Source organism: Halichoerus grypus, chromosome 13 (assembly GCF_964656455.1).
Source record: "Halichoerus grypus chromosome 13, mHalGry1.hap1.1, whole genome shotgun sequence".
NCBI classification, from domain to species: domain Eukaryota; kingdom Metazoa; phylum Chordata; class Mammalia; order Carnivora; family Phocidae; genus Halichoerus; species Halichoerus grypus.
Genome location: NC_135724.1, coordinates 17,610,867 through 17,631,511, shown reverse-complemented (window position 1 = coordinate 17,631,511; position 20,645 = coordinate 17,610,867). Strand labels below are relative to the sequence as shown.

Genomic DNA, 20,645 nt, shown 5'->3' with positions numbered 1-20,645 from the left:
AAGGTTTTATTACTTCACAACTGCATCTTGTCTAGCCAAGATGGCGGAACTAGTTCACCCAACTGAGTGTCCGCTTTCAAAGATTCTTTGGAAGGTTCTGCATCTGTTTGATTAAACTGCCATTGTTCATATCCTCATGAGAAATTACCCACTGTAACTGCTTTAACAACATATCTAAAAATGTGATCCCAAGAGTAAACAACATGTACATACAGGCTTCTTCCTGAAGGACCTTTGGCTGGCCCCCAAACTCGACCAGACCATTAAAGTAAAGGGAAGAAACTACCCTCTACTAAGCACTTACTAAATGCTGGGAATTGTGCAAGATGCTTTCCCTTGTAACAACCTTCCTTGGTAGGAGGTTGGTGGAATTCTTGGAGGCCACACAGATATTAAGACTACAGCTCGCTATGGTTCTGTAGCTTGCTCAAGGTCACTAGAAGAGAGACCAGTCATTACCCTGGGCTAGTCCTGCAGATGTTGCCGACCTGGGATGCTGGAAAGGACATCATGGTCATGTCCTAGGAAGTCAGCAGCAGGGGCAGAACCAGAACCAGCCTGCCGTATTCCTACGTTCATGCCCTTTCCACACAACTATACCGAGACAAGGGAGAGGCCAACAGTTAACACACAACTCTCACTTGAGCTTACAAGATAGTATCAGAAAGGAAGTTTGCAATCTGTGGCATAAAGGGTAAGAGTGGGACTTACATCCAGGGCATCCTGTGTCTCTTGTTTTGTAGGATTCATCTGATGTAACCGTTCATAAATCACAGTGTCAGCACCTTTACAATAAAGCCTGATATTGCCTTCTGGGGTTCTCACTAGTAGCAAGAGAAGGAAAAGCAAATAATAAAGGTAGGTGTGATTATGTAATAGAAATCCACATTTATAAAGTTAATTTGAAGTGTTAGTCTCCTAATAATTCACAATTTAAAATCATGAATGTACCTAGAAAAACTTCACTCTCAACAAGCTCAGTAAGCCACTATGTACACACAATGTAATAGTGAAATAAATACGAGAAGATTCCTTTAGTCAGCTCAGTTTTTCATATTCTTACTTATTTTTGCAGCAAATATTGACTGATTGCCAACTGTGCACCATGCCGTGTTCTAGGTTCTTCCATGATGCCTTCTTTTTCAATGCCGTAGGAATCTCTCTTACCTATAAACCTGTAACACTTACTGCCTTTAATACTCAGACCATAACATGACTCCCTGTGACCATTTTTCTTAGATTTTTGGATCTGTGCAGTAATAATAGCATGTGTCCTCATCGCTAACTGGATTTTGAATTCTTCAAGGTAAATGCCAGGCATGATAATCAGCCTAGATCAGTGTAAGGCACACAGAAAGCACTCAGTAAAATGTGCCACACCAGTGTTCAGTAGACAGTTGAATCTACATATTTTTACTGGTTAAAAATTCAATCTCACAGTGGAGAAATCTCATAGGCACTTTCTGAGTGATCAAAGCGAACATCACTAATAATCATGCGCCTGCAGACGTGATATGCTGGGAAGGACAGAGCGCCAATCCACGTACTCCTCCTGCCAACAATGCATAACCTGAATTCAACCATGAGGGAATATCACACAAATCCAAATCGAGAGACTTTCGACAAAATAATGGGCCTGTGCTTTTCAAAAATGTCAATGTGTGAAAGAAAAAAAATTGAGAAACTTCTAAATTAAAGGAGACTAGAGTTAACAATACCCTAATGCCCTATGCAATCCTGGATCTTATCTTGAACCAGGAAGGAAGGAAGGAAAGAAGGGAAAAGAAAGAAAACTTCCGGTAAAATCTGAAAACATCCTGTAGATTAGATAAAAATATTGTTTCATGTTAGAACTTTCTGATTCTGGCCATTTTATTTATATATAAGTGAATGTTCTTATTCATAGGACATACCTACTTCAGTATTTAGGGAAAAGCAGCTTATTAGCTCCACAATTGACTCTCAAATGGTTCAGGAAACAAGAACCTGTATGTGATGAAAATGATGAAGGCTATGGGGCCCATGCTAATAGTTGGTGGATGTGGACGAGAATACAAGAGTTTTTTAAACCATTCTTGCAGTCTTTCTGTAAGTCTGAAATTGTTTTACATTATGAACTTAAAACTTTCGACGCTGGGAAGCAGTCACCCTCTCCACCTGGTGGCCTGCTGTCCCGTGCCTGGACTGGGGGTTCACTTCTGCTTCATAAGCACAGCCTTGCTTTTCTCTGAACCCCTCGCTTGCCGCCTCTCCCTCCCCTGATGCCAAGTGAAGGGCAGAAGTGCTCGGCGGGCCTCACAAAATAACAACGTGTGTGCGGCTCGACCACCCACCGTGTCCCCACCCTCGATTCAGCACCCGGCAGCTCATATCGTGGAAGAATGCCAGCATGTGCAAGACTCAGATACACTGCTGTTGTCCCTTTGCGCGATGGACACCAGGCAGAATGAAGGGAAAAACCACATTTCGATAAGTCCATGGCAATCTCCCAGGAGCTAAGTGGTTTATTCATTGCCTGTTTTATTCTGGGGTCATTAAATAAATTATCATTAAATGTGCAAAAGGCAGCATCTAAATGAGTGTTACACAGACACAGACTCTCGAAGGAGACCTACCAATGATAGACATTCGCTTCCGGTCACTGTTGAAGTCCAAAATGGCAAGAACATCGTAGGTCCTCTCAGTTCCCAACTCACTGATGGTGATCGTGTTCTGGGTCCTCGCGAGGAAGGCAAAGCCAAAGTTCCTGGCAGCGTTCACTAGAGCGCCTTCGTCAGGAGAGGCCGCCTGGTAGTTGAGCTGGCCTAACAGAGAAAACCAGAAAAGCTATAAAGCCAGATGCAGAGCTTACCACCCAGAGCTCACTGCTGAGGTTCACGTGGGGGTAAGGATGCAAAGCCCAAAACATCGCCAAGAAAACGTATCGTTGATTCTTAAGGAGTATGCCAACATTAACACTCTTCAAACTTTAAGGTTTTTATTTCTAATTAGAAACAGTAACATAAACTAGAAGTAAAAAAAAAAAAAACTGGCCAGGAATAAGGGAAAAAATTCCCATAATCCCACCATCCGGAGGAAAAGCAACATTATTGACACTGTGTTATAATTCTTTCCAGTCCTTTTGAAAATGCCTATTTCGGTAACAGTTTCTCTCATACTGAATATACATTTACATCCTGGTTACTTGAACCTTATATTTTGAGCATGTTAACACAGCTTTAAAGATTCTTCCTAAACATTACTTTAATGAACGTAAACATGTCACCATTTTCCAATTACAGGCACTTAGCTTATTTCCACATTTCTCTGCTCTTAAAAATAACATCATAATAACCATTTTGTGTGTGTACAGAGGTTTTGCTGACTATTTTCTAAGGATAGCTTCCTAGTAGTGAAAATACTGAGCTAAGGGCACCTGGGTGGCTCAGTCTTTAAGCGTCTGCCTTCAGCTCAGGTCATGATCCCAGGGTCCTGGGATCAAGCCCCGCATCGGGCTCTCTGTTCAGCAGGAAGCCTGCTTCTCCTTCTCCCACTCCCCCTGCCTGTGTTCCCTCTCTTGCTGTGTCTCTCTCTGTCAAATAAATAAATAAAATCTTAAAAAAAAAAAAATCTTTAGCTCTAGGAGCTAAAGAATACTGATAATTTTTAAGTCTGTTGGCAAATATTACTCATTTATTTTCTAAAAGGGTTGTACCCTTTATCTTCCCTCTGGAAGGCTGTGCTTAGGTCACCACAGCCATAGTCCCATACTAAAAAAAACCCTCAAAATTCATCAATCTGTTCCATCGCCTGATGCTTAATTAATGGAAAGTCGCCTTCTGTTCATAAGCACACTTCAACAACTGGAATAAATCTCACCATGTCGAGCCAAAGAAGGCAGACATGCAAGTCTATGCCCTGTGATTGCATTTATACAAACCACAAGACCAACAAAGCTAACCCAGGCTATTCCAAGTTATGACCAGTCCCCTTGGAGGGGCACTGACTGGAAGAGAACACAAAGGGACTTCTATGGGACTCATAATGTTCTGTTTTTTAAAGTCTGGGTGTTCATGACAAGGGAGGATTCAGTTTGTGAAAAAAACTCACTGAGCCATATGCTTGTCTCCATACACATGTTGTACTTCAGTAAAAAGTTGAAAAAGATTTTCCATTTTTTTTTTTTAAGATTTTATTTCTTTATTTGAGAGAGAGAGAGATCACCAGCAGGGGGGAATGGCAGAGGGAGAGGGAGAAGCAGACTCCCTGCTGAGCAGGGAGCCGATGCGGGACTCGATCCCAGGACCCTGGGATCATGACCTGAGCTGAAGGCAGACGCTTAACTGACTGAGCCACCCAGGCGCCCATCCATTTTTCTACTTCAGTTATTCTGCTTCAAAGCAGAAAGAAAAGTACTTCTCCGGGCAGGTGAATTTTCACGGAAAAAGGCATTTCATTTCTCACCATGGTTTGAGCAGGATGCAGACCACGGATGGATGGGCAGCTTTTTACACCACCAGTCTACCTGGAAGGAGAGGATGCTCCGGGGTGAATAAGCTACAGGGAGAGTTCCACCTCCACACACCTGCTCAGATGGCTCACTCTAAGTCTGATCAATCAATTCCCAATTAGTGACTGAAGATGACACTTTGGGTTGTTTTCTGTTCATCCAGGAAGTCATATACCAGAAGTTACGAATGTACACGCTGAATCCATCCATTCTAGAAACACACACACACTCTCTCTCTCTCTCTCTCTCTCTCTCTCCAGAGGCCAAAATATTTGAGCAGAGCTGAACAACCAGCAGTGGAGACACAACCCCTCGGGCGAGTGTAGCTGACACAGCACCATGCTAATGGCAAGCTTATTTCCAACAGAAAAAAAGCAATGAAATGATAAAAGGTGGTAAAGTTCCCATGACTAAGACAATCGTATCTGGAACAAACACTGATATTGTTATCATTACCAAACCACCACCACCACCACCCCCCTACCCCCGCCTTCCATTTGGTTCTCGTAATGGAGTCACAGAATTGCAGACGAATAGAGACAGGAAGGAACTCAGGGAGCTGGTCCAAACTCCAACTTAGTGTTTTGCAGGAAGAAACCGGGACAAAAAAAGTAATCCTTGGAAACCATTTCCAAAGAGAACTCTTTATTTACCGTACACTTAGAGGCAACCAGAGAGACATTCTTTTCTTTCAGAAACTAATTTGTGGACCATGAAACCGGCGCGGGTAAAAGAGATGCTCGAACGGCAAATCGCACCCGTGGCGAGCCTCCGGCCATGGCTTCCTCTGGTGGCTCCCAGCCCCCCATTTCCGGGTCACCAGCCCTGAAACAAGTGACCTCTCCGACGACCCCCTCAACAATCTCACCCCCTGCAAATCACTTGTGGAATGTCTCCCCCATTTGTGACTTCCTCGTCCTTCCCACAGACCCCACCCTAATCCAGGCCCTCAGCCTCCGTGCGGCCTCTGTGTCCCCCTGCTCCAGCCTCCTAAATTGCAGCCTCTAACCACAGCACATCCTGACTTCAAGACCTGCAGGCGAAGAAAGGGCCTCCAAGCCTTCTACACTCCGCTCTCACACAGCCTCTGCGGGAGGCAGGAATCAAAGGTGGCCCCAAGGTTCCTGCCCTCCCCCACCACCCCATGTACACACACACCTCCTCCCAGTTATTCAAATGCTAATCTAGGTACTGCTGGGAAGGGATTTTGCAGGTGCAATTAAGGTCCAAATCAGGTGCCCTCAAGATAGGGAGATTATCTGAGTGTTCCCAACCTAATTAGGTCAGTCCTTAAAAGGGGCAGGGCTTTTCCTGGGGAGAGAGATTTGAAGCATATAAGGGGTTCCATGCAAAGGAGATTCTTGTTTGCTGGCTTTGAAGATGTTAGGGGCCATGTGGAGCCATCCCCCCCACCCCCATTCCCCTGCAGGAGCAGGGAATGAAGACCACCGTCCTTTGACTACAGAGAACAGAGTCCTGCACTCCCACATGAGCCTGGAGGAGGACTCGGAGCTCCAGATGAGCACATGGCCTGACCTCGGTTTTAGGGAGATCTTGAGCAGAGAACCCTGTCATGCCATGCCCAGACTTCTGACCTACAGAACTAGGGGCTAATGAATGGGTGTTTCCAGCTACGGAGTTGCGGTCACTCATTACGGAGCAATAGAAAATCAGAGCCAACTCTCCACGCTCTTTCCCCAGGTGCCTCCACAGGGACTCCACACTCAGGTCACACAAATTGCCTGCTGAGCTAGTCTGATGGATACGGCAATGGGCACGAAAGGACTGCCTCCCCTCTCCTGTTGATGTCACATGTAATAAAACACTGGCAGGTCTCCATTATTCTTACAAAAGAGAGAAAATGCAAGAGCAAAAGCAAAGGTGCCCCAGCATGGGGGATTGCGAGGGGACCCAACTAGAAGGGGTTTTGACCTGCTGCATGGCTCAGGCAGGTCCCTGGGCCTTCTGGGGCTGGATTATCCATCATATTTGGAGGAGCGGTTCCCAAGGTCCTTCCAAGGGACCCTTTCAAGGTACTTTATGTATCAAACCCAAACCAATTTCTTTTAACCTCCTGTGCTAGAAACCCAGCTGTTCTTCATTCTCAGGGGCTATAGCAATTGCCCATCACACACTGTGTGAAAGAAGTTTCCTTGGGATGTACAACTCTTTGCCTCAGTGGACAGTGGGACAAAGAGCTGCACGACGTTAGGCTGGAAGGGACCTTGAACTCCAACCTTCTGCCTGCAACACCGAGGACACTGGTGCTCGGACAGAACACCCAGATCTGTACCATGTGCTGTGGCAGGAACCCAAACGGGGCCAGCCCATCTCTAGCAAACTAGGGCCCTTCCCATAATATCCCAGGGAGGAGAAAAGAAAGTACAGGCCAGAAGATTGAAGTATGTTTGCCTAAGTCGGCTGTTTAGTTCTCAAAATACTACCACACGCTATTAAAAAAAGGGGTGGGGGGAGAATAATTTTACTAATGAGTCAAGACCTAAGAGAACCAAGTTGCTTAGAAATAGCATAGTGGGGCGCCTGGGTGGCTCAGTTGGTTAAGCAACTGCCTTCGGCTCAGGTCATGATCCTGGAGTCCCAGGATCGAGTCCCGCATCGGGCTCCCTGCTAGGCGGGGAGCCTGCTTCTCCCTCTGCCTCTGCCTCTCTGACTCTCATGAATAAATAAATAAAACATTTAAAAAAAAAAAAAAAAGAAATATCATAGTGGATGCTTACTGTGTGAGTAAAATATGCTCAGCTAGAAACAGACTTGGACCTCTGTGTTGGTTATTCATGACCTGGTGTGTCTCTTTCTGTCTTCCCCCACTTTGCCTGTTAATAGCCTTCCATGTACCTGTCCCAATTTGAATTCTGTCGTTGGTCTTTCTTTACTGCACCATTATAGCCATCCTTGGAATGGGTTTCTTTGAAATCTGCTGAAAGATAGCACGTAGAGCTTGTCCACATTCAGTTTTTCTCCATATTCCTCCCCCGGAAAGTTCATACTTGCCACGCGTGATATAGCAAGGTCAGAAAACAGAAAGGCTCCTTCCTACACTGAACTAATTCTAGTGGAGGCTGGACAGGCAGACCGTGCTTCATTGCAGAAATGCCAAAAGGGTTCCTTTTACTCTTTCTTTTTTTTTTTTTTTTTTAAAGATTTTATTTATTTATTCATGAGAGACAGGGAGAGAGAGAGAGAGAGAGAGAGAGAGAGAGAGAGGCAGAGGCAGAGGGAGAAGCAGGCTCCCTGCTGAGCAGGGAGCCCGATGCGGGACTCGATCCCAGGACCCTGGGATCATGACCTGAGCCGAAAGCAGATGCTTAACCATCTGAGCCACCCAGGCGCCCCCTTTTGCTCTTTCTATAACGCACAGGTGTATTTCTATAACTTACTGTAATGTCCATATGTGAAAAAATGGCTGGCTTTCACAGACACTGGACCAAGTTGCTACAACAAAGTTGGCACCACTGCATTTAAGAATTCTGCAAAGGGCTACTGGGTATTTATCCCAAAGATACAAATGTAGTGATCCGAAGGGGTACATGCACCCCAATGTTTATAGCAGCAACATCCACAATAGCCAAACTATGGAAAGAGCCAAGATGTCCATCAACAGATGAATGGATAAAGAAGATGTGGTGTACACACACACACACACACACACACACACACACACACACACACACACACAATGGAATATTATGCAGCCATAAAAAAAAAAAAAAAACCCGAAATCTTGCCATTTGCCACAACGTGGATGGAACTGGAGGGTATTATGCTGAGTGAAATAAGTCAATCAGAGAAAGACATGTATCATATGATCTCACTGATATGAGGAATTCTTAATCTCAGGAAACAAACTGAGGGTTGCTGGAGTGGTGGGGGGTGGGAGGGATGGGGGTGCTGGGTGATGGACATTGGGGAGGGTATGTGCTATGGTGAGTGCTGTGAATTGTGTAAGACTGATGAATCACAGACCTGTACCTCTGAAACAAATAATACATTATATGTTAAAAAAAAAAAAAAGAAGTAGGAAGGGAAAAATGAAGGGGGGGAAATCAGAGGGGTAGACGAACCATGAGAAACTATGGACTCTGAGAAACAAACTGAGGGTCTTAGAGGGAAGGGGATTGGGGGGATGGGTTAGCCTGGTGATGGGTATTAAAGAGGGCACGTATTGAATGGAGCACTGCGTGTTATACGCAAACAATGAATCATGGAACACTACATCAAAAATGGTGTAATGTATGGTAACTAACATAACATAATAAAATTAAATTAAAAAAAAAAAAGAATTCTGCAAAGGGGAGGTGCCTGGGTGGCTCAGTCATTAAGCATCTGCCTTCGGCTCAGGTCATGATCCCAGGGTCCTGGGATCGAGCCCCGCATGGGGCTCCCTGCTCAGTGGGAAGTCTGCTTCTCCCTCTGCTCCTCCCCCCGCTCGTGTGCTCTCTCTCTCTGCTCACTCTCAAATAAATAAAATCTTAAAAAAAAAGAAAGAAAGAAAAAAGAATTCTACAAAGGAACCTACAAGTCAGCTTTGCTGGCTCCCATTCAAATATACGTTAATTATGCTCCTTCCAAAGAAAAAGGCACCTTAAGTGAGCCCAGGCTCTGGTGGGTATTATTTCAAACCCCAAACACATCTGAATCTAGAGAATAAATTCTCTCTGAAATTATTTTGTAGTAAAGATTGTTCAAGTTCAAAGTCTCCTTATGATCCAGATAAGGCTTGACTCTTCACTCTCAATAAATGTCAAGTAATAACAGGGTGGGAAGATTGTGATTCTTCTAGTATCATGCTAGAGTCAATCATTTCTCTTAACGATAAGATTTCACTTGCAAAGTGATAAACACATTTGGAGCCGTAACTGTGGAGGAGTTGGACATTTTCAGAGACTGAGAGCTGGTTTCGTGCTTTGCCACCTCATCTACCATCAGGGTAGGGCTCACAAATGTTCACTGCTTGAGTAAGAGACAGACTTGTCAGGCCTACTACTTTACATGCACTTGAGTTCCCAGCGGGAGCTACCGGTAAACGAAAACACTGCTCCCTGGCGTCCGAGATGCCAGAGAAACACTCACCATCAATGCGATCCACCATGACCGTGTGGCAAACCGCCAGCAGGAAGAAAAACTGTCGAACTTCAGACTCCTTCCCTGACTGGATTTGCTCAATGAGATAGTGGTCATAAAACGCAAGCTTCCCATCAGCAAACATATTCCAGCTAAAATCGACTTGCTGAAAGAAGTGGAGAGAGCAAACAAACACGTGATTTTGAAAACGTCCACGTGGGCTTCACAAAGGACAGGAGCTTGTCTCTGAAGCCAAGTCTTTATGGAAAAGTCATCTTGGGATCTTAACACACTCTTAAGTGTCAAGTGGGCTCACACCTGTCTTAAAACAAAAAGACATCCTGTGGTGGGTTGAATGGTGTCCCCCAAAAAGATATGTGGAAGTCCTAACCCCTGGTAGCTGTGAGGATGACCTTATTTGGAAAGAAGGTCTTTGCAGATGTAATCGAGTTAAGACGAGGTCCTACTGGATGAGGCTGGGCACTAATCCAATGACTGGTGTCTTTATAGGAGGAGGGAAATCTGGACGCAGACACACAGATACCCAGGGAGTGAGCCATGGGACTATGGAAGCACACATGTAAGTGCTGGGTCTGTAAGCCAAGGAACGGCAAGGACTGCAGGCCATCACCAGAAGCTAGGAGGAGGCAAGGAAGGGTTCTTCCCTAGAACCGCAGAGGGATTGTGGCCCTGCTGGAAGCTTGATTTCAGACGTCTGGCCTCCAGAGCTGTGAGAGAATGAATTTCTGTTGTTTTAAGCCACCCATTTGGTGGTACCTTGTTACAGCCATCGTCGTGGGCAACTAATACACACCCCCAAACCCTTCCTTAAATGAAAGGACTCACCTCTATCTTGCTATGACTGTTTTGAGAAGCATCCCGATGGTCTCCTGAGAAACAAACAGGACAAAAGAAATTGAGTCTCCATCGGTGTGCAGAGGTCCCTCCCCACCTTGCTTCGGTTCTGTGGGTCTCAGCTTGTTTCTGGACAGCCTTCAAGTTTAGAACAATTTTCACATTTTTCAAGAGTTGTGAAAACAAAATAATACCTAACAAAGAAGAAAATCTGATGCAAACAATATATGGCCTGCAAAGGCTCAAACGCTTTCTACCTGGCTCTTTACAGAAGCTTGCTGGCCTCCAGTCTAGAGGTTCAAATACTGGTGCCTCTGTCCTTCTACACTGCATCCTCCTCTGGGGCCAGACTCCTGTCCCTTGAAGTGCTTTACTTACCCCCCAGCTCTAAAGGGACTGCCCCCATGCACATGAGGACCACTTCCTTAACCCCCAGTATCCTGCCACCTTCCTCACGGTCCCCCATGTCAGAGATGCTCCTTATGCGAAAACACATTCACGGTAGTAGTTTTCTACAAGGAAAAAGCACACAGCGTTCTTAAGGCTCTTTTAAAAAATTGTGTTAAGTGGGTGCCTGGTTAGCTCAGTCAGATAAGCATCTGACTCTTCTTTTTTTTTTTTTTTAGATTTATTTATTTATTTGAGAGAAAGAGAGAGCGAGCACACAGTGGGGTGGCAGAGGGAGAGGGAGGGAGGGAGGGAGAGAGAGTCCTCAAGCAAACTCCCTGCTGAGCACAGAGCCCGACACGGGGCTTGATCCCTCCTGAGATCATGACCTGAACTGAAACCAAGAGTCGCCCGCTTAACCGACTGAGCCACCCAGGAGCCCCACGTCCAACTCTTGATTTTGGCTGGAGTGGTGATCTTGGGGTGGTGGGACTGAGCTCCACATCGAGCTCTGTGCTCACAATGGAGTCTAGTTATGCCTCTCCCTCTGCTCCTTCCCCTGCTTGTGCGCTCTCTCGCTCTCTCTCAAATAAATAAAATCTCTCTAAAAAGAAATTAAAAATTGTATTAAGTCTTTATTTAAAAGTTAGAGCATTCTGATTGAATACAGTATTAGCCTTAACATTTTTTATAAATATACAGCATATTTCAGAACATTAGAATGGAAATCAACTTTTTCAAAATAATTATGGGGAAATACATATAAAATTCACCACTTTAACCGTTTTTTTTTTTTTTTTAAGATTTTATTTATTTATTTATTTGACAGAGACAGACACAGTGAGAGAGGGAACACAAGCAGTGGGACTGAGAGAGGGAGAAGCAGGCTTCCCGCTGAGCAGGGAGCCCGATGTGGGGCTCGATCCCAGGACCCTGGGATCATGACCTGAGCTGAAGCAGACGCTTAACGACTGAGCCACCCAGGCGCCCCCTAACCGTTTTTTTTTTTTTTTAAGATTTTATTTATTTATTTGAGAGAGAGAGAGCACACGAGAGGGGGGAGGGTCAGAGGGAGAAGCAGACTCCCCGCGGAGCAGGGAGCCCGATGCGGGACTCGATCCCGGGACTCCAGGATCATGACCTGAGCCAAAGGCAGTCGCTTAACCAACTGAGCCACCCAGGCGCCCTAACCGTTTTTTAAAAACATTTTATTTATTTATTTGACAGAGAGAAAGAGAGGACAAGCGGGGGGAGCAGCAGGCAGAGAGAGAAGCAGGCTCCCCGCCGAGCAGGGAGCCCGATGTGGGGCTCGATCCCAGGGTCCCGGGATCATGACCTGAGCCAACTGAGCCACGCAGGCGCCTCCCACCTTAAGTATTTTTCAGGTGTACAGTTCGGTGACATTAACTACAGTCCAGCTGCTCTGCAGCATCACCCCCACCCGCTCCAGAGCTCGTTCATCTGGTAAAGCTGAAACTCAGTACTGATTAAACAGTAAGTGCCCAACCTCCCCTCCCCCCAGCCCCTGGCAACCACCCCTTCCACTCCCTGTCTGTGTAAATTTGACTGCTCTAGGGCCTCAGATACATGGATTCATACTGTATGCGTCCTTCCGTGACTGCTTTATTTCACGGAGCCTAGTGTCCTCTAGGCTCATCCATGGGATGGCGTGTGTCAGAACGGCTTCCTTTTCAGGACTAATACTCCGGCGTATGTGGAGACCACATTTTATGCACTCATCCACTGATGGACACTTGGGTTGCTTCCACACTTTAGCTATTGTGAATACGCTGATATGAACATATTTGTGCACATCTCTCTCCCAGTCCCTGCTTTTGGTTCTTTTGGGTTTACACCAAGAAGTGGCACTGTTGGATCACACAGTAACTTCCTGTTTCATTTTTTGAGGAACGTGTGCCTGTTTCTGACCGCTGACCTCTCCCCCGCTCATGTTCCCGATGCCACCAGCGAAGCCCCCTCCGAACTCAGCCCAGAATGGCCACCAGGGCTGGGCTCGGGGATGGCCCCAGCAGTTCTGGGAAGGCGGGCCCTGGTCACAGAGGCCTGGGGACCGAGTACCGGCTTCCACTCACCATATATTTGCCCATTGATGCAGCACTTCTTAAAGGTCATGATATTTTGTGTGAGCGTCCCTGTCTTATCCGAGAACACGTAATGGATCTGGCCGAGCTGCTCGTTCAGCGTGGTGGTTCTCGCCTTTGCGGGCGTGTCCTTCTCAGGATAGTACATCTGCAGGTCCCAGTTGATGAAGTAACTCTGTCCAAGACGGATCACCTCCACACTAGGGGGACAAGATGAAAGGTTACTTTGGGTGGCGCTCTCAGATCCGAGAGGCAGGGAGCGGGCTTTATCTTCACTTGCATGCCCGGGAACGAGCTGCTCATCCGCAGAAAGACAAGCCATGCGGGGTCTATGTGCCCAGCCTCTGGGTTCTCCTGACCAGACACATCTTTCTCCAGCCTTGTTCAGTGTGATTTCTCACTCACTCCTCAGTATGTCTGACCCTCAGCCCATGGCCCTGTGGGACCGGTGACATGGTGACGATGTGGCAATCCCTACTCTCTTTTCTCTCATTCCCGTGGCACCCGGGGACAACTGGAAAGGCTGCGCTCACCTGTGCCCCTAATTGGAGGTGAGGGTCCACCAGGCTACAGACCTGTGTGCTCACAAGTAGGCCCGAGCGCTTTTGGTAAGTAACTCCTACACTGTGATTCCACACTGTGAAAAAGCATAGTTTTTCCCCCTAAATTCTTATGAAGTTAAAGAAGGTCCCAAATAAGATATTCTAAAAGAATCATCTTGATTTTAAAACTCCAAGGGATTAAATATATCTCAATTATAAGGAAGCTGTTTAAATATTCAGCCAATGTTGAGTGGGCAAAAGATGTCTTTATAATAAATTAAAGAGAGGGAAAAAGAACTCTTTCCCTCACCCTATAAATATTTCCTGAGTGCCTACTATGTACAGACATAGGAGGCCGCATCAGCAAACAAAACAGACAAAATCCCTGCAGAACATCAAAGCAGGGAAGATGAAGACCAACAGGGAACGGAAGTGACATTTAAGATAGAGTGGGTCAGGAAAGGCCAGCGTGATGGGGGGATGTTCGAGCAGAGGCCTGAAGGAAATGAAAGAGCAACCACGTAGATAAGAGGGAGAAACATTCCAGGCAAAGACCAGAGCAGGTGCAAAGGCTCTGGGGCAGGTATGGTACCACACTGAGGAGCAGCCAGGGGGCTGGAGTGGAGGAAGCCTGGGGGGGGAGGCGGTATAGGAGGCGATGGGGTGGGGGGAACCAGACCACGCCGGGCCTTGTGGGTCACAGGGTGGCCTCAGTAATGAATTTATCCTGAAGGAAATGGAAAGCTACCGTAGGGTAGAAAACAGAGCAGAATGACCTGATCTGACTTATGCTCTAGAAGGACCTTCCATTTTCAAGAGAAATAAGGAAATCACATTAATCCCATGACATGACTTTTTAAAACCGAAACTGACACACACAGTTTATTTTATAACATACAGTTTTAAACAAAATAATCTGTTAAATAGCTCCCTCGACAAAGGTAAAACTCATCTCAGTTTTTTTTTGTTTTTTTTTGTTTTTTTAAGTGACTGCAAACAACACATGGCTCCCCAGGGCTCTACTTCATGGTAAAAGAACAGCAGTAACTACATATAATAAGATTACAAAGAAAACAAATGCACATATAATAAAATTAAAATAAAACAAGTACTTCTAATTACAGAAGTATATGTGATCTTGTATGTCTCTGGGCTGTTACTTAATTGGCACTTAGAGGAGACTCTGGCTGCTGAGGATGTTCCAAGACACAGCTCCCCTTCCAGTGGTCTAAAATCCAACTGATGAATGAAGCAAACCTTGATGTTAAAGAAGGAAAGAAGTGAACGAGGAAGAAATCTCACCAAGCAAGGCATCACCACTTGTCAGAGACAGGACCCTGCCTCCTCTATTGTGGTTGAGACTGAGACGAGAAACAGAACATTCTGAGAGGCTGACAGAGGGCGAGGAGAGGGGCATTCCCATTGGAAAGCAGTGGCCAGCAAGCATTTTACAAGCAACGGACGTGCCAGGTGGTAATAAGGAAGACCCAGCTAAGAGATTAGGAAGGCTCCTGAAAAGGAAAACAACTAAGTTTTCCCATGACACTGGACATCTCCACCTTGTCCCAAGGCCCCTTCTGAAGCCTGGGCTCTGAAGTCCCCTGAGAAGGCATCTTACCCAGTGAGTGACTTCTGAACTCTGGGGGTCTCATCGGCAAAGTGGTCAAGATAAAAGGCGCTGTGCGGGGCGCAGAGCAGACACTCCGGTGTTCATTTCCTTTCCTTCCATTACCCCCAATCCTGAGACGAACGTTATTTTCTTACTTGTTCTTTATGGCCTCAAAGGCCAACAATTACTGATAGAAATGAAGGTGCAAAGTGGGGAAAATGTACTACATACTTCCCTTAAAGCAGAAGGCCAAAGAGAGGAGAGCCTTACCTGACATAGAGAGAAATGGGCACCATGGTATTTAGAATAATGATGTAGCCCCAGAAATTTAGGAATCCACGGTAGGAAGGTGTATAGTCTTCTCCATCATAGAGGTACCAAGAACAATTGCCAACTTGAGCTTCCCAGTAAGCATGGCCAATGGCAAGACCCGCAGAAACCAGGATGAGAACAACAAAGATCTAGAAGACATGAAACATTTAAGTGTATTTGGAAGACAGATTGCCAACTCCCAGAATGTCATAGATGCTAATTAACCTTACTCAGTACTTTGCATGTTAATGATAATTTAGTAGTCTGTAAAAACAACACACTTAAAGGAAAAACGGCACCATCAGGATGCTTTGAAGGCCTGTTTGAGTTCAATCATTGACTGATCTATCCTACATAACACATCTAGGTACAGTTTTGTCCCCAAAGCTATAGTTTGAAAGAGAAAGTGGTGTCTTACATTCAAATCTTTAAACATCCTCATATTACAGGGCATTCGATCCATGGCTTTTAGTTTGAATAATATTGTACTGTTTGGGGAAGGTATCTCAGCATGAAATAATTTCAAACAATGCTGACTTGGGATGCTTATAGAAAATATTTGATGGAAATAAGTTTTATTTTTTTTTTTATTTTTTTTTTGGAAATAAGTTTTAAAAGAGAAGTTAAGGGAATTTTACCCAGATTTGGGTAATTATTCCTGAAGATTTAATTATCACTTCAAGTTTAAGATCACTTAAAAAGTGGCACAGTAAGTATATCCTGTTAGGAAAATTATGAGGATACACTTAGGGGATGAAAAGTCCACTGTCCTCGTAGTATTTGGATATTTATGGGTAGGAATACAATTTCCAAGGACATATTTAAATTTCTGGACATAGATTCCAGAAGTGCTATATCTCAAAACCACTATGGCACAAAGAACTCATTGTGAATACTTTGGCCGTAACCAGGACAATGACATGGAAGACGCACTTGAAAAGTTCAAAGTTTTCATGAAATGTGGTATCAGAGAAAAACGAATTGTTTCTTAAACTAGTATATTACTTTTATATGACTTTAAATATGTATATGTAAAGTACTGTAAGTTTTAGAAGTCCCTAAAAGTTTATGTATTCAAATTAAACTAAATACTTGGGCAAAAACGAATTCTCATTGGGAAATCAGAGGACTGCCTAATATTTGGGGCCAGGCCTGAGATGCTATCCTCAAACGACTTGCTTGCAAGGTTGGACTTTGGCTGGCATCTGGGAACTTAGATTTTGGAAGGGTTTCCTTATTCCTTATTCCCTGATAAGAATGGCTCTTTGTGCCTGTTTGTGTAAAACAATATGGCTTATGCCAACCACCTGCATTCCTTCAGGGAATCTGGAATTTTAGTACGTGCCTGGCAGATGGTGCCTATGTGACCAGATCCCAATAAAAGCCCAGGCACAGAGTCTCCAATGAGCTTCCCTGGTATGGACAACATTTCACATGGGCTGTCACAAATTGTTGCTCAGGGAATTAAGTGTGTCTGGCCATGTGACCCTCCTGGGAGAGGACTCTTGGAAACTGGCACCTGGCTCCCTCCAGACTCTGCCTCACGGGCCTTTTGCCTTTGCTGATCTTGCTTTGTAATAACTCACAGTAAGCATAGCTATGAGGGCAACTAGATGCTCTATTCTATGAGTCCTCCTAGTGAATCACCAAACCTGGGGGTGGTCTTGGGGACCCCTCAACACACCTTTTATTTAGCCTTGCCTTTTATGTAGACTTATACAGCATATGTCAGGGGGAAAAGTTTGCTTTTAAGAGAACTACCCCTTGGGGAAACTAACAGCAAGTAAAATCAACCCTACATTGACTCTAGGAGCCCAGTCCCATGAACTTATCTTGGGATCCCTGGTTTTCCAACTGGTCACTCTAGTTAACAAAATACTCAAGCACTCAGAGGCCCCTACAACTGGAATTTCCATTCTCAAAAGGATTCTCCTATTAGAGGTATGGCATTTCTGAGAAAAAGTAAGAGAGTCCTCTCTCTCCCATCCAGCCTTGGGACACCGCACGCGTTCTTCTACTTGGCTTGCAGAGGTAAGATTTCTCTGCACAAGAAAAGCATACAACAACGTTACAGCAAAAGACAGTAGTCTAGCCTCTTATCTACTGAAATAGAAAATAAGTACCGTATAAACCATGTAGTTCATCAAGTAATCAATTTTAGTTCTTTTAAATCTGGTTTTCCCACTATTCTTCATTATTTTAGTGTCAGCACCTAAAAGTGGAAAATTCAATATGATCAATAGTTGGGAAAATCAATTCACGGTCATGTCAATAAAATTACTTTTCCTTTGGTTTCGATGGAGAATGAACAGAAGAGCAATCCCTTCCTTTAAATCTTAAAAGCACATATCAGATCAATTTCCCAAGAAACTCTGAAATTACCTGCAAAAATGACCAATCCATGGCAGAAATCCGTGTTCCTAATTACACAGCCACGTAACAAAATTTTATCTGCATCCAGAGGAAACCTTGTGTTTCTCCAAAACAGTGTTCCTGCAAACTTATCTAGCCGATTATTGGGTTCTTCACATTCAATATAACCTTTAAAAAAATATGACTCACATAAGTACTCACATACGAAAGATTTTCTGGTTTTAATTAATTGGGACTGAGCTGAGCAACAAATTTAAAACAAAGTAAGACATATTTGCACAAACCATCAAATGTTGTCAGTGAATTTTCTCTTTGGAGATACTGGTGTGTGATTTCAAGTGCCATTTTGAACTTTAGATTGGTTTCTCTAAAGGGAGAGGAAAAGAAAATTAAATTAATAAAATTTGGAGCTCAAAAAGGAATATAAGAAAAACTGTACGAAGTAACATTAGGTATACCTGGAAGCAAAGGCTAGATCATTAGCTTTTCTGATTTTCAAACTCTGTTTGCCTTGGAACTTTGGGTTTAGTGAGGTTATTTCCTGAACTATAGAAAAACTTCTGACTTGGGAAATGTTGGTCCCCTTTGCTGTTTGTTTTAAGTGGGCCAATATGGTTGGGACAGAGGCATCTACAAGCTTCCTGTCCTCCTTCTTACTAATTTAGCTTTCGCCACCAGCCTAGACTATCAAAACTGCTATTTAAAAACAGCTCCAAGGGCTGTCTGGGTGGTTCAGTCGGCTGAGCATCGGACTCTTGACGATCTCAGGGTCATGGGATCGAGACTTGCATTGGGCTCCGTGTTCAGCGCAGAGTCTGCTTGAGATTCTCTCTCTCCTCTGACCCTTCCCCCTCCCCTTGCTTGTGCTCTCTCTCTAAAAGAAACAAATAGGGGCGCCTGGGTGGCTCAGTCGTTAAGTGTCTGCCTTCGGCTCAGGTCATGATCCCAGGGTCCTGTGATCGAGTCCCGCATGGGGCTCCCTGCTCCGCGGGAAGCCTGCTTCTCCCTCTCCCACTCCCCCTGCTTGTGTTCCCTCTCTCGCTGTCTCTCTCTCTGTCAAATAAATAAATAAAATCTTTAAAAAAAAAAAATTGTTTTTTTTAAACTTAGCTTCTAATATTTAATCACACTAAGATGATTCTACAAGACATATTTGTTACAGAAAGTGTTTGGACTCTGTCAACCTATTATTTTCCAGATCCCATATCTTTGAAAGATAATTCTACCTAGGAAAGGAGGTGGGAACCTTACCCCCCAGTACGTGGCATTTCCCACCCACAGAGCAAGGAAGGCGCACGTTCTGGAAAAAGAAGAGCCGGGCTGGGCATTTGGGCGCTGGACAGCAATACCGCCTTTACAGGCCGGACGTCCTTTTGTGGGCTCCACAAACACTGACTCTGGGGTTCCCCTCTATTCAGACGCTGACCTGTGGCCCTCCACCTTCCCGTTCGGTTTGTTCTGACAGGGCATGTTGGGATTTGCTACCTTTGGAAAGCTTTAGAGGCTCTCACTCATGGGAATAATGGCCATTTTATAGGTAAGACTGATCAACTGACTAATTCATAGCGCAAAGACAGACCTAGTTTGCCTGAGATGATTTCAGCTCCCCGCAAAGATTAAATGAGCTAATACATAATGCTAACCCAACACAGCAGGCACTCAATAAATGCATCCAAAACGGGTCAAAAGCAGAACATTCTTATAAGTGGTAGCGTTGTAACCAGAGCCAACAAAGGGAAAATCCAAAATTGCCTATTGACAAGTACTTTAAAAATTTGTTTTTTTCTGAAATAGCTTATATTGATAGTCATTCGTATGTGTCTGGACACCGCTCAGCTGCTTACAAAGGGCTCAGGCATTGACCCTATTACCTTCCCTCAGTGTTGGGGGGGAGGGCAGGTTTGAGAGCCCCCCTTTACAGATGGAATTGGAAAAAAGAGACATTGGTCCGCTAGGGACACTGTTGGACAGCCAGCAAGTGCTGGAGGCAGGGCCAGATCTCAGGGCTCCTTTTCATGATGCAATTTTCAACGGAATGAATGTGCCCTCAAAGGTCAGTCTTAAAACAGGCCTGGCGAAGACCCGCTTACCCATCCAGTTCAGCTGTTTCGACGTAGCAGAGGCTGTTGGGCTCAGAGCTGGACAGCAAGAGGACGTCAGCCTGTTCAAAACAAAACACACCGATAACTCAGAGATCCCCAAGGCGAAGCTGAGCACCAGAGCAGCTGGGAGGATCAGAGATGAGGGATGCAGGGCTTATTCGCTTACCGGAATAAAATCATTTTTTTTCAGACGAATGACATCTCCAACTTGAATCTCTTTCCACTTGGCAACTTTGAATCTAAATATTAAAAATAATGACAGTTTATTGGCTTTTCCAGAGTTACTGGCAAAGGATTTGGAATTATTCTTTCTAGAAGCCAATGATTCTGGGGAAAACGTGAATTTCACAGAGAAAAGGGTTCCTAAAAGTTCAGCCATTGAATGATGAAACCACATTAAGAGGTCACGGGAATCATAGTCTCCTCTACAGGAAGCAGTGGTGATGGGGACCATTTTGATGTGTTCTTTCCTATGTCATGATACCTGGCACCTCCTTTGTTTTTGCTCTTGTCCTGTACTCCTACCTCTCCTGTTCTCTCTCCTCTGGGTTATCCACCACCTGCTCAGGATGCAGGTGGTCCCAGGGCCGGGATGCATTCTGGCTCCCACACGGGCCCCCTGGAATCCTCTTGGAACTTTAGAACGTGCCTCCTCCCTATTGTGTAAATTACCTTTCCAAGGAGTGTGTCGCACTTTCATAAGTCTAATAAGGACATTGATAAAATGCAAAATTAAATAAGAAGAGGACTATTTTCAGTCTTAAATTTCATAGGAAATAACCATTTAAATGT

At 44.8% G+C, this 20,645-nt stretch overlaps 1 protein-coding gene across 1 annotated transcript in view; it reads right to left on the bottom strand.

The window, feature by feature from the left end:
* The window catches only part of ATP8B1 (ATPase phospholipid transporting 8B1), a 121,327-nt gene that overhangs the window by 17,589 nt on the left and 83,093 nt on the right, over positions 1-20,645 (bottom strand). The window contains exons 7-17 of the mRNA XM_036097509.2: positions 20,020-20,092; positions 19,842-19,912; positions 18,036-18,118; positions 17,761-17,919; positions 17,502-17,590; positions 15,337-15,527; positions 12,907-13,115; positions 10,418-10,461; positions 9,581-9,737; positions 2,616-2,804; positions 712-824 (exon numbers count right to left, since the gene is read on the bottom strand). Coding sequence (XP_035953402.2) covers positions 712-824; positions 2,616-2,804; positions 9,581-9,737; positions 10,418-10,461; positions 12,907-13,115; positions 15,337-15,527; positions 17,502-17,590; positions 17,761-17,919; positions 18,036-18,118; positions 19,842-19,912; positions 20,020-20,092 — 1,378 coding nt within the window. The remainder of the gene's footprint in view (positions 1-711; positions 825-2,615; positions 2,805-9,580; positions 9,738-10,417; positions 10,462-12,906; positions 13,116-15,336; positions 15,528-17,501; positions 17,591-17,760; positions 17,920-18,035; positions 18,119-19,841; positions 19,913-20,019; positions 20,093-20,645) is intronic.